Here is a 12,124-nt window from a genome sequence, read left to right as displayed (position 1 = left end):
TTTGTCTGGAAACATATAACATTCCCATCATCAGATTCATCACAGACAGTGTAAAGAAGTCCATAGAACTTCACAGCGAAAATCACTTCATTGTATCGTATGAACTCATTTCTAATCTCAGGTTACTAATTTCTCTTCTACAGCTACAACAAAAAAAAAACATACAGAAAAAAGTAAAATATATCAAAACTCAGAATTTTTTTAAAATATAGAAAACTACAATCCAGTTCAGCAAATCTCAGTCAACTTCCATATCAGAAATTGCTTCACCCAAGATCTGCTGAAGTTCTTTCACTCGTTTCCGTGCTAATACTATGCAATCCTGCAGGCAACAACATTTGTTATTTAGAAATATAAGTCCAACTATTGCAATAAGCATTGCTACATGAACAAATATTAAGCTTAAACAAGCTTGATAGATTAAATAAATATCAAGCTTAAACATGCTGGATAGATTGGTCCAGACAATGACAAGTCAAACAGGGATCTTCTACATATACATGCATGTTTGTCATTGCAAACTGGAACCTGCTGTCAGAAAGATATGATCTTAATTTACACGGCATCAATGCTGGAACTGTGAGATCTTTTAGCACCATCAGTATGTTTCTTCATCCAAATGATAATATTCTGATATAAAAGTGACGAAATCACAGGAGGAGAAAAAGAAGGAAAAATTCACCTGGATTGATGATGTGCTTGCTAGACCTGGTCCACCGGGTTTATTGAGAGACACAAGCTGATAATTCGTATCCAGCACAACTGTCAGGTACGTTTCCATGATGGACTCTTCCTCAGAGGTTGGATCTGCTAGAATGTAGTTCTTGTGAAGTATGCATGTTAAGGAGAACGGCTGACTGCTCATCTTAAGCTTTATCTTCTCCTTGTTGACAGGTTCCTTTTCCTTCATTGATCCACTGTTCTCCTCAGACACAAGAACTATTCTCCCGTCATCATTGAGAGAGACTACAGGAATTTGCACTGCAATGTGGAATTACTTTAGAATGTTGAGAATCAAAGAGAGGAAGGTAGACTTTATTGAGTGCAGTCTCCAGGCATAACTTACAATGTGAGAAGGCAGCCACCGCTGAAAGCAATGCTGCATCAAAAAGGGCGCCATCAGCATCCAAACAGTATATGTCCTGCAAGAGTCATTTCTTATGGTGTTAGGTGGTGATAGTCAAGGCATGAAACCAAAATTCAGCTGGTGAAGAAATGTATAATTAAATATACTTTACCAGATAGGCCATCCAAGCAGCCTTGCCGCTGACCAAGCATAACTCTTTGAGATCAATCATGCCAGAACTATACAATTTAGACAGTGAGCAACACAACAAAACTAGAAAATTTGATGTTATGAAACATATGTTGACTTTTCAGTTAAAAGAAAATATTGTCCCCCAATATAATGCTGAAAGAATAAATCTGCCACTGGGAGGAATTAAAACAGAAGAAGAATGCACAGCAAGAGAAAATATCAACATAGGGTTTTAAAATTGTGTTTGCTAAGTAACTAAGTATCCCATAACACATGGAGCTTCGGTTGAGACAAGGCCACTTTGGGGTATTTCCCAGAGTGAAAGATAAAAATATGATGGCCATGTTAGAGATACTTACCTACTTTTCTTTAATTTCTTCCTTTTAACCCAGAGATGCAATGAATTTTAAACTAAAGTAGACAAAACATTGGCTGCTGCTGCAGAAGAAAAAATATGAATTCCTAGAAAGCTAATTTTTTAATACTAACATTAATTATAATTCTATGGAGCAATTATTGTACTCCATATCAAAAGGAAAATCCGCATTAAGTTAAAACAAATGAGGGAATTAAAAAATACTAAGCACATGATGCACGGCTGATGACATGGCAACACATAAGTAGATTACAACTTATCAAAATATGAACCTAACAAAAATAACCATACATACTTTAGAAACCCATAGATCATTAGGCATCATTCAAAACATACGTGCAAATGTTACTGATTAACATATCATTCTAAATGCTCTTTTTTCTAATCAAGAATCGAGACAGAACTGAATACTACAACTTAAGTTCCCATGTTGTAGTTGTTATGATAATAAAAATACATATATGATCATAACAACTACAGTGTATAATCAATTTTGTGTGCATTGAGTGTATTTGTACAGTGAGCACAAAATGAATATTTAAATGCTCAAAAACAAATCATGCTTGAATTAATGATGCCAAAATAGTGTCATGTGATCTCTTGCCTCAAGATGGTGTCAGATAATTGCTTAGATATCACTGGAGCCACCTCTGCAGGCCTGCCGGGGCGAATTAGTGGAGAACAAATCGGAGGCATGTGAAAGTCAATGGCTGCAAAGAATAAGTAGTATTAATATACTGACATTACTAGACAATAAGAACATTTCAAATGCGATAATCTAATACAGAAATATTTTACCTATGCATCCTTCATCAGGTGCCTCTACAGTTGGAGTCATGACTTCCAATTTAATGGCAGCCAACATAGTCTGAGGATAATGTGAACTTTCAGTCAGTGCTTACAAAGAACTCAAATAGTTTAATCCCTAAGAAGCACACACTTACAGTGCATCCTATCTTTGCTAGAGCCGATCCATTAGCAGACGCAACAGCTCCTATACTTTCAAATGTTGGATATTCAGCAATCAGTTATCACAATATAACAAACAAGAGGTAAGAAAACAGTGTGACAAACCAAGACTAAGCGAAGTGTCTCTAGCTCTTCCAAGGGGACGCCCATCCGGCCTTATAGATTCAAGGAGATGTCGTTCATGAAAACGTAGAGGAAAAAGACGTCGAAAAGCATCCAGTTCCATCTCTGATGATAAATCATTGGTTCCACTAGCAGCAGCCATGTTCTTAGTTGTTTATCTGTAAAACAAAATTGTAAGCATTACTGTATGATTTGAATAATTGAATGAGAACAAACACATTATAGAATCAGTAATCGACGTACATAACACCACAAATAAACAATTGCTCTACCACATTTTTCACTTACACGTATCCTCTAAGCAATGAACAGAAAATGTAAATGCTTAAAACCGTAAATATAATGCAATACAGAAACCATCTGAATCGGTTGTATTTTAAAATTAAAATTCACTAAACCAGCTTTTCTACTTTAGCCACTTTAACAGCTAAAATTCAAAAGTAGACTACGAATTCTGGGGAGTTATACTCACATTTTCCTACAAATAAGAAGATATAAACATAAAATGGTCTTATACATTACTCGATTCCCACTCTGTTTCATTTCCCAGTTTCCTTACAAAATCAAATTAACAAAGATAAGTCACCTATATTATGATTATAAGCGATCAACTACCGCGTCGGAAAGTACTTTTGGCAGCGCGGTGGCGGAATTGTCGCAGAACGGCGGCGGGAATTGTGGCGGAGGGCGACCGGAAAGAGTGTTGGAGCGGAGCTGCTCTGGACTGAGGTATTAGGTTTTGTCTGCTAAATTAAAATTGGATGTAGTATTTTTTGTAATTATCGTGGGCCCATTATTATTGCATTGCAATTTCAGAGTTTTATTGTGAATTAGGCCATTTAATTATAATTGTTTTCATTTATTCCGTTTTATAAAACAATTTTATATTATTTCATAGAGTTTATGTATTTATATGTGAAAAAATGTGATACATATATTCTTAAAATATCTCTTAATACAATAAAATGATATCTACATATACAATACTACTCCCTCCATCCGCAACCCGTTAACTTTTCTGGACACGTTTTATAAAAATAATACAACGAAGAATATGCACTTTGGATTCGGCACAACTTTTAATGCAAAATTAGAAAAGTAAGACATATGTAGAGAAAAAAAGTAATTAAACTATTGTTAGTAGAGAATGAGCCCCACCTTATTAGAGTGAAAAGAGTTTTTAAAATTGAAAAGTAGTATATATTTTTATGGAATTGATTAAAAATGAAATAATGCATATTTATGTGGGACGAGGGAGTAATAAATAATTAAAATGTAGAAATGATAAGTAAGAGATTGATAATGTAGAGAAAGAATAACATATATGGGCCTATGACATTATTATTCATAAATACATTGAGCCCACACTCCAACAACCCAAAATCGACCCAATATTCGGCCCACGAAGCATTTATCACTACCTATAAACCTCAATCTAGGGCTCCTCTCTCAGCATTTTGGACTTTCTCACACACTCGCAGCCACTCGGCCGACGCTAGCTTTCAGTCAGCGACAATGGTGAAAGGCCGCCAGGGGGAGCGTGTCAGGTTATCTCTCCATTTGTGCCTAATTCAGTCCGAATCCAACACCGATTACTCGCTCAATTTTGATTTATGTTCTAAACTTTTCCGCCTGTTTGGATCGTTTTAACGCAGGCTATACGTCCGCGGGACTATATTGGGGTACAAGAGGTAAAACTTAGCTACAATTTTGTGTTCGGTTGATGTGTTGATGGAGAAAAATTGGTGATTCGGTGTGTGTGTTGTGTGAATTATATAGGTCGAAGTCGAATCAGTACCCAAACACGTCGTTGATTCAGATTGAGGGCGTCAACACTCAAGAGGAAGTGGCGTGGTACCTCGGGAAGCGCATGGCATACATTTACAAGGCGAAGGTGAAGAAGAACGGTTCCCACTACCGTTGCATTTGGGGAAAGGTTACGCGGCCGCATGGTAACAGCGGTGTTGTCCGCGCCAAGTTCAAGTCCAATCTTCCACCAAAATCTATGGTGCGTTTATCTTTCAATGCATTGTTTTCGCTGTTCATGATGATGGTTTAAATATGCGTGATGAGTGTTAACTTTGTTTGTTAAACAGGGTACTAGAGTGAGGGTGATGATGTATCCTAGCAACATTTAAGGTACTAAACTTCTTTTTTAGCTCTTTTCTGTTGTATTACTTATGTCTGGAAGATTGTGTTTGTTGATGATTAATATGATGTGTATTATAGCCATGATTTTGAATATGTAAGTTGTTGACTCATCATGACAGTTTTGAGCATATTTTGGTTTTTTGAGTTATGAGCTCTAGCTTAAGCTTTTGTTGCACTTTGATAGTATTAAGTTCTGAGCAACTGTTTGTATCAATTTGAGCATATTTGTTCCTCTTTCAATTCGAGCAACTGTTTGTATCAGTTTGGTTGCATATTCATCTGCAAAATAAAACTGTAGTTTAAGATATATATAAATATAAATGAGTAGACACTCGTAAATCCAAGTACATGATTCAACCTAAATTTTATGCACAAACGACTTTTCCTTTGTAAGGAGCAAGATTCTCCTCCATACACATTACACATTACAAAAAAGTTCAGTATAATCCTCACTTCTCACACAGAAACACATTAGAAAGGATTCAGAATATGGAATTGCGTGAGAGCTATTCTTGTACTATTATTTTCATTTATTTTTATCTAATTTTGTTATGTGCTTATTAAGAGATGATTCAACCTATATGCACAGACTGCTTTTCCTTTATATGGAGCAAGAATCAATCCTCTCACACACAGACACCTTAGAAAAAGATTCAGAACAATCCTCGCACACACATACACATTTGAAAAAGAGTCAGACTAATGAGCTGCATGAGAGCCGATCTTTTATTATGCGGAGTATTCATTTCTTGGTACCTAATTTTATGTGCGTGTTTTGCAGAGGTATCTTTTTTTGCTTTTTCGAGAAGTCAAGTTGACACCCAGGTGGCATTTTTGCTAAGTAGTAAAAGTTTTGTTCCATTGCTAATCAAGTTGTCGTTAGAGTTTCACCTTGTTCTGTTTTACTTCTACTACACTTTTAAATGGAGTAGAGATTTTTCAGTGTTCCCTACTTTTTGTCATTCGCAAATGCAACATTCAGTGAACCTACTTTTGATGCTTTCAGTGTCGGACTGTTGTGGTCCTGTTAGGGAAGCTCTGATATTTATAACCTGAAGTAATTTCTGATATTTATCTTTATCAAGGTATATTTGATATAAAATTGGGAAAGTTTGTATTTATAAATAAAAAGTTTTTAAGTTTTTTAATTTATTTTGTAATTGTCGCATTGCGGTCAAAATCAAATTGATGTGGTACAAGAAATCGTTTTGTATAAACTATAGTAGGTTGTTTAACCAACGTTCAAAATGCAATCATTCATATTATATGTATTATTTTTATTTTGATTCATGAAAGTTTTGTTTTTCATATCAATTTTTTATTTTGATTCATGAAAAATAGTGATTTAAATATCATCATACCAAATTAGATCTATTTAATGATATACTGCTATTATTAATTCTATGTTATCCCAAATTAAACTACTCCTTATATACTAGTATTAACTCTATACTGTAAACATCCCCTATTAATTCATCTAATATAAATTTAACAACATTAAATCATATGAACGGACAAATAATTTGCTTAGTACTACAGTAATTAACTAAGACACGAGCATTTTATATTAGTTCTCACAAAAATGCAATTTCATTCATTGGCACAATAATTGCAATATTAGTAACGTTTTGTGACTTCCAAATTCTAACCAATTTGCACCACGGAAGTACTACCAGATTTATCAGAGTCGGAGAAATGAAATAGTAGTGTCTCAAAAAATAAAAGCTTTTATCAAAATTTTACTCTTTTTCTTATTGAAAAATAAACATAAATTTTACTCTTAATTGTACCTTACATAAGCGTCATATTTGAAGTGAATTTCTCCACTAATTCGTACACATTTGATCAATGTACGAGATGAAATTATACAGATAGAGAAAAATTTAAATTATTAACGAAAAATTAGAATTTTAAAATAAAAATATCAACAATGTTCTTTGTTGAACGAATAATTAGTATTCATGGTCGCATATAAACAATGCGTGCAAAGATTATAACAATAAAAATACAGATCGAAAACTAGAGATGATTACAGTATATTATTCAAAATTCTGGACTATATTATACATTGAAACTCTTTCAAGGGATAGGGTATTGAAAGAACCTAATGATAAGCCACATATCCCTGTTAAAAGTAGGAGAAAAACAACTAATCTACAACCATTTATAGCCTGCTGTTCTTCCTCTTGTATGATGATTGTCTAAATGGATACTATATGTTCGCTGCAGAAGTAAATAGAATTGTCATCACGCTCTTAAGAGAGACAGACACAGACACAGACACGCGTTACAAACCAACCTTATGCACAGGGGCAAAGCCTCCTTGTGTGACTGTGAGAGCCGTCGCAGGAAAGTGTAGATTGTCTTTCCGTGTACAAGCATGCTCCGGGGTTCTAAATACGTAAAATATGAAGAAAGAGAAGTTAATAAACGATGCAACCATATGTTAATTATTAATATATAGATTCAGTGCAGCTACTTTATAGGTTCAGAGCAATTGCACTCAGCGAATACTGTTATTTACTTGTAGATTCAGTGCAAGAGTTTTCCTAGTTCTCATTACTCACAATAAGAAGTTTTACTTGAACCAAACACTACATATATGTAGGCATTTATTGTTACTAAGAAAGAATAACTGGCATCCAATATGTGAGATCATCACAATCAACGTAGAAATTTGAGTTATATGTTGGCAGATTTTTTTGTACATATTGAAGCTTCTCTATCACTCTATAATTGGGTGATGAGAACGACTTAAAAGCATCACCGATATCAATGCATGGATTAACTATATGCAGAGATGGTTCAGTAAATTTGAAATTGCAAGCGTACCAGATATGTCGGAGCATCATCGACTACTTCAGCTGGTTGGTCAGCTCCGACGCTTGACAAACAGGCACCTTTGCAGCTCATGTATTTTTTCATTCTAATTGTTATACAAGAAAATAATTCAGAGACGAGCAATGTTATCAAGAAAAGCTTGCATTGAACGTAAGAACGCTTACACTTGACAGTTATTCAGTAGAGAGAGCTTGTTGGGCACACAAGATTTTCCATTAGACTTGCAGACGGAGTCACAAGATCCTCCTTGTCTAATTATGTGTATGGAAATAACAGAAATCCATTAGCATATGCTATCTTTTAGGTTCTTCTATGATTTGAAAACATAAATCGACCAACATCAGGATATTTTTACCTTCCAACAATGACATTGATGCCGGCTAGTCTTTCCAGCTGTGTGCTTGATGATTCTGTCATAGAAATACTATTAAGCATAGGTCAATTTAGTTTCTGAGAACTTTCACATTTAACAATCATATACTATAAAATAAGCATAAATTGTATCAGTGATAACTGCAGCAATAGTTTGGCCGAAAAAAGGAGGGTTGTGCTACAAGTCTACAAGTGTGGGTATCGTCTTCAACTGAAAGAAAATTTCAAGCCAGAAGTCGGAAATCTCTGCTCATGAGGCAATTTTTATACGCAGAAATAGTATAAGACAGTGAAGGAAATCAAATGCATGTCTTTTTGAAATCTATTTCTCTATATGCCCAAACGGGAAAAGATTTTTTTAATCTTTAGGTATATACTTAACAGTTTCTATAACAGAACCTATAAGAACAAGTAAATCAACTCTGCCATTGAAGTCATAACACAATATTAATGTTCTGACGTATACACTACTACACTAGGCATGGACATGATGCATTAACCTGATGAATTAGTTGGTATGGAAAAACAATGATGAAATTCACTCATATACGCATTTTCATGAACCTGAAATATCTGAAAACTACATCGAATCCCAGTCAAAATGCTGTAATATAAGTGAAGAAATAGTTTCATGTAAAGAGTGCATACCACGCTCTCAGAATTATGGCGACACCTCCCAGCACAATAATCAAAAATATTTCCATAGATTCCTGTCAAACAAAGACCAAATATAACATCATCATGGCAGTGAATAGATCATGAGGTCAAATAATTATGCTTGCATGAGAAAGCTACAGAACTCATCATAAAATGCATCCAAAACATTGAGAAATTTATATCAGAGTTTGCCACTGGGAAAGGAGCCATTATGCCGATCAGCTGATCTCAAACTTTTTCAAATCAAACTTCAAACATATAGTATAACTTAAAAGATAGCCATTCAGAATCATATCAACAGACCTAGCTTAAGATCATTACCAACTTAGAAGAACCCTACAGCAAAGATGAACAAAATTTTTGCATTTAAATCGCTATTTAATAGGAGTAGAGTTTACCAGCAGTCACGGGCTTTGCTATTTGGACGTTTGAAGCCAGTTCCTTATTAATCTAGAGAAAAAGTAGACAGTGTAGCAGAGTGAGAAAGAATAGTTATTTAGGTATGCAAAAAATCAGGATGAAATTACCATCTGCGGATGCAAGCAGCAGGAAACACAGAATTCATACGAGTTGCAACATTGAGAAACAATATTGCATCCCCTGCAAGTAATCACAATGAAAATAAACAAGGTATAAAATGACTAGGAATAGAAATTGCAAATTGGCACTCCCACTCCACCATTCCAAATGTTTGCTTTCAACTTGTACTCTATTTTTAAAGCAGACGGCAAATACTTTCAACTTAATATTTTCAGACTTGTAATTAAATTTGTAGTATTATTTTTATGTCACTGTAACGTCAGTAACATATACAATTGAATTTGAAGAGTAAGAAAAAGAAAAAAGAAAAATGACTTAAAAGAGATAACTCACTGACAAGAGAACTGATCTCCTCTTCCTGGACAACAACGAGACCGTGGGTCAACTGAGAATGCATCACATACATAACCTGCAGAGAATGAGAAACCGTGAAGACTATATTTGGTGATCATAAGGCTTCTGACAAATTATGGTCCCTTTGACCAAGCAGACTCCGGAAAGCCTCAAATTACCTAACTTCTTTGTCCTTTTTTCATGAAAGAATTTGTTAAATTAAAAAGTTATATGTGACTCTAGAGATCTTTTAAGAAACTTCTTATTCTCCATAAAACAGACTCAGTTAGTTTCCTAGACAACAATCTCTTCAATCCACTAATGGTTTAGTACAATCAAGCATGCAAAAAAGGTAAAAATGTTCACTTGTTCTATACATGAGAATTTATCTGATACTTATTCTAGTATTTACAAACATCATAATTAAGAATTACAAATATCGCACAGGCTAGATACATATAAAAATATCCACATCCATTTTTACTCAAGAAATTAAATTACCATTATCATCAGCGAGGTAGAATCTTCCTTGCACCGTGGTTTTACAATGCCGTTTCAGCTGAAAGCTCACATCCTTCCTGCAACCGTGTAACTACAAATCAACCTCATTTAACCAAAATTAACAGAAGTAAACCTAAAACTACAATAACACTAGAATGAATTTAAAAAATAAAACAATCTTGAAAAAATTGGCTTAGTAAAGATCCAAATCCGTAGCAAGATAATAAATTAATCGAAATTTATATAGCTAGCGTAGCCTGAATACAATTCATCCAGCTTAAAAAGTTTATCACGCTACAGTTACCAAGACCCCTGAAATCGATAAAATTATACGAGAATCGAAAGCGTAATACCTGATGGCCTTAGCTGATGGAGAAAATTGAAGAATAGATAGAGATAGTAAAATGATAGTAAAGCTCCGATGATGAGCAACCATGGGAATAATAAGCTGTGGGGCGGATCGATGCTGTAGAATTAAGAGAGCAAAAATGGGAGAGTTTTCATTGTGGTCGACGCTGAGTTGCAGGAATGCCGAATTGCCTGATGCATTTTTAGGTGCTCGACTTTCTTTGTTGAAATTTATATTTTTTTCTCTTTTCTTTTTCTGTTGAGAAATTTGAATCAAGAAAATGCGGAATACTAGTATAATTTGTCAATACCAAACTTATTGTTTTATTTTAATTATAGGGTTTTTAGCCTATAAATATATGAACTTCGAGTTTTTTCTTTTTTTTTCCTAAACTTTAAAATTTGAATATAAATGCATGAACTTTTGATGTTTTTTATTTTTCCCCAATATATAAAATCAAATACATGTGGCAAATTAAAGCTTTTGTGGCAACCAAAACTACACCAATATGTTTATATTAATTAAAAAATAATAAATATTAAGTCCATATCAGCCATCTTTCACCCTCCCTGCTCTTTCTTGTCGAGCTCTTCGTGAAGGCTCTGCCTGCCACCGTCGAGATAGCACCGGAGATGTTCGTGTCTCACGTTCCAACCTGCTACCTCTCGAAGATTACATCAATGGCGGAAGGTAAAGACGCTCACGTGGTGGAAATTCCAGTGGTGGACGAGGAGCAACGCCACAGATCAGCTTGTATGGCGGCGATAATGAGCCATCTGCCGGCAAAGATCTCGCGCAGCCCGTCGGCACTTCCTCCTTCTAAGTGCTAAAGAATGTCCAAAAAGGAATCGCGAATGGACTTGATCAGGCGAGAGATCTTCCTCCTTTGCACTCAATTCTTCCTCTTCCACGGAGAATTCTTCACGATCCTCTTCACATCGTCATCCCCATTGCAGAACGAGCACTGAGGCAAGTGGTGGTTTCCGTAGATGCTGTCGGGGTGCGCGTCGGTGGCGACCGCGTTCATAGCGCACTGCAATTGTGGAGGTTTTGGAAGGTGGAGGGGCAGATGCAGAGGGAGCTTGCGGAGGAGTGCGCTCACGCGGTGCGAGCTTCAATCTGAGCAAGGAGAAGGCTGGTGGAGATGCAAACATCTCCGGCGTTGTCCCGACGGCAGTGTGATAGAGTCTTCTTGAAGAACTCGACAAGAAAGAGTGGGAAGTGTGTGGTCCATAAGAGTTGGCAGATGTGGAATTCAAATTTATTATTTTATTAATTAATATAAAACAGGTTGATTGCCACATAAGCTTTAATTTGCCACATGTATTTTGATTTTGGATCTTGGGGAAAAATCAAAAAAATCAAAAGTTCATGCATTTATATTCAAATTTTAAAGTTTAGGAGAAAAATAAGAAAAAAAACTCAAAGTTGATGTATTTATAGGCTAAAAACCCTTAATTATATCATTAGTTACCATTTTAAATTATTGAAGTGCTTAGACTTCTAATTTCTTGTCAAAAAATAATACTAATATCAAATTTCTAATTTAATCACTATCAGAACTTATCCAATTTTTTAATATACAAATTTTCATGATAAATTGACACGTGGATAAAAAAAATTAGAAAATACTGTTATGTTTTATCTTCGCAAG

At 35.0% G+C, this 12,124-nt stretch overlaps 3 protein-coding genes across 7 annotated transcripts; 1 reads left to right on the top strand and 2 right to left on the bottom strand.

Moving 5' to 3' along the window:
* LOC121774904 (exosome complex component RRP43-like) lies at nt 1–3,494 on the bottom strand. 3 transcript variants are annotated; one of them, XM_042171810.1, is made up of 9 exons: nt 3,357–3,494; nt 2,709–2,884; nt 2,579–2,628; nt 2,433–2,502; nt 2,239–2,344; nt 1,239–1,305; nt 1,067–1,142; nt 683–981; nt 1–322 (listed from the first exon to the last, which is right to left on the bottom strand). In XM_042171810.1, exons 2-9 carry the CDS (start codon nt 2,866–2,868, stop codon nt 239–241), a joined length of 912 nt encoding a protein of 303 aa, XP_042027744.1. In that variant the 5' UTR covers nt 2,869–2,884; nt 3,357–3,494; the 3' UTR covers nt 1–238. The 3 variants fall into 3 exon arrangements, with proteins under 3 accessions (XP_042027744.1, XP_042027743.1, XP_042027742.1); XM_042171809.1 differs by having other exon boundaries at nt 3,342–3,490; XM_042171808.1 differs by having other exon boundaries at nt 3,313–3,486.
* Nucleotides 3,495–4,186: 692 nt separating this feature from the next.
* Nucleotides 4,187–5,882, top strand: LOC121775027 (60S ribosomal protein L35a-3-like). 2 transcript variants are annotated; one of them, XM_042171976.1, is made up of 5 exons: nt 4,187–4,273; nt 4,382–4,417; nt 4,506–4,734; nt 4,823–4,865; nt 5,659–5,882. In XM_042171976.1, exons 1-4 carry the CDS (start codon nt 4,242–4,244, stop codon nt 4,862–4,864), a joined length of 339 nt encoding a protein of 112 aa, XP_042027910.1. In that variant the 5' UTR covers nt 4,187–4,241; the 3' UTR covers nt 4,865; nt 5,659–5,882. The 2 variants fall into 2 exon arrangements, with proteins under 2 accessions (XP_042027910.1, XP_042027909.1); XM_042171975.1 differs by lacking the exon at nt 5,659–5,882 and having other exon boundaries at nt 4,823–5,025.
* A 911-nt stretch (nt 5,883–6,793) lies between these two features.
* On the bottom strand, nt 6,794–10,711 carry LOC121775026. 2 transcript variants are annotated; one of them, XM_042171973.1, is made up of 12 exons: nt 10,475–10,711; nt 10,122–10,198; nt 9,621–9,696; nt 9,275–9,347; nt 9,146–9,197; nt 8,739–8,800; nt 8,591–8,663; nt 8,074–8,128; nt 7,883–7,969; nt 7,710–7,803; nt 7,177–7,270; nt 6,794–7,089 (listed from the first exon to the last, which is right to left on the bottom strand). In XM_042171973.1, exons 1-11 carry the CDS (start codon nt 10,555–10,557, stop codon nt 7,178–7,180), a joined length of 825 nt encoding a protein of 274 aa, XP_042027907.1. In that variant the 5' UTR covers nt 10,558–10,711; the 3' UTR covers nt 6,794–7,089; nt 7,177. The 2 variants fall into 2 exon arrangements, with proteins under 2 accessions (XP_042027907.1, XP_042027906.1); XM_042171972.1 differs by having other exon boundaries at nt 6,794–7,100; nt 10,475–10,708.
* Between the last annotated feature and the right edge of the window lie 1,413 nt (nt 10,712–12,124).

This window comes from Salvia splendens, chromosome 17 (assembly GCF_004379255.2).
Source record: "Salvia splendens isolate huo1 chromosome 17, SspV2, whole genome shotgun sequence".
NCBI lineage: Eukaryota > Viridiplantae > Streptophyta > Magnoliopsida > Lamiales > Lamiaceae > Salvia > Salvia splendens.
The sequence above is the reverse complement of the archived record's forward strand: the minus strand, read 5'-3'. Positions and strand labels throughout refer to the sequence as shown.

Coding starts and splice junctions, on each gene's coding strand:
- LOC121775026 (XM_042171973.1), bottom strand. CDS start 10,557: ATGGTTGCTCATCATCGGAGCTTTACTATCATTTTACTATCTCTATCT. Junction 9,198..9,274: donor GCTGCTTGCATCCGCAGATG/GTAATTTCATCC, acceptor CTTTTTCTCTAG/ATTAATAAGGAACTGGCTTC. Junction 7,970..8,073: donor ATCAATGTCATTGTTGGAAG/GTAAAAATATCC, acceptor ACACATAATTAG/ACAAGGAGGATCTTGTGACT.
- LOC121775027 (XM_042171976.1), top strand. CDS start 4,242: ATGGTGAAAGGCCGCCAGGGGGAGCGTGTCAG. Junction 4,274..4,381: donor CGCCAGGGGGAGCGTGTCAG/GTTATCTCTCCA, acceptor GTTTTAACGCAG/GCTATACGTCCGCGGGACTA. Junction 4,735..4,822: donor ATCTTCCACCAAAATCTATG/GTGCGTTTATCT, acceptor TTTGTTAAACAG/GGTACTAGAGTGAGGGTGAT.
- LOC121774904 (XM_042171810.1), bottom strand. CDS start 2,868: ATGGCTGCTGCTAGTGGAACCAATGATTTATCATCAGAGATGGAACTG. Junction 2,503..2,578: donor TAGCAAAGATAGGATGCACT/GTAAGTGTGTGC, acceptor CATTATCCTCAG/ACTATGTTGGCTGCCATTAA. Junction 323..682: donor CAAGCACATCATCAATCCAG/GTGAATTTTTCC, acceptor TGTTGCCTGCAG/GATTGCATAGTATTAGCACG.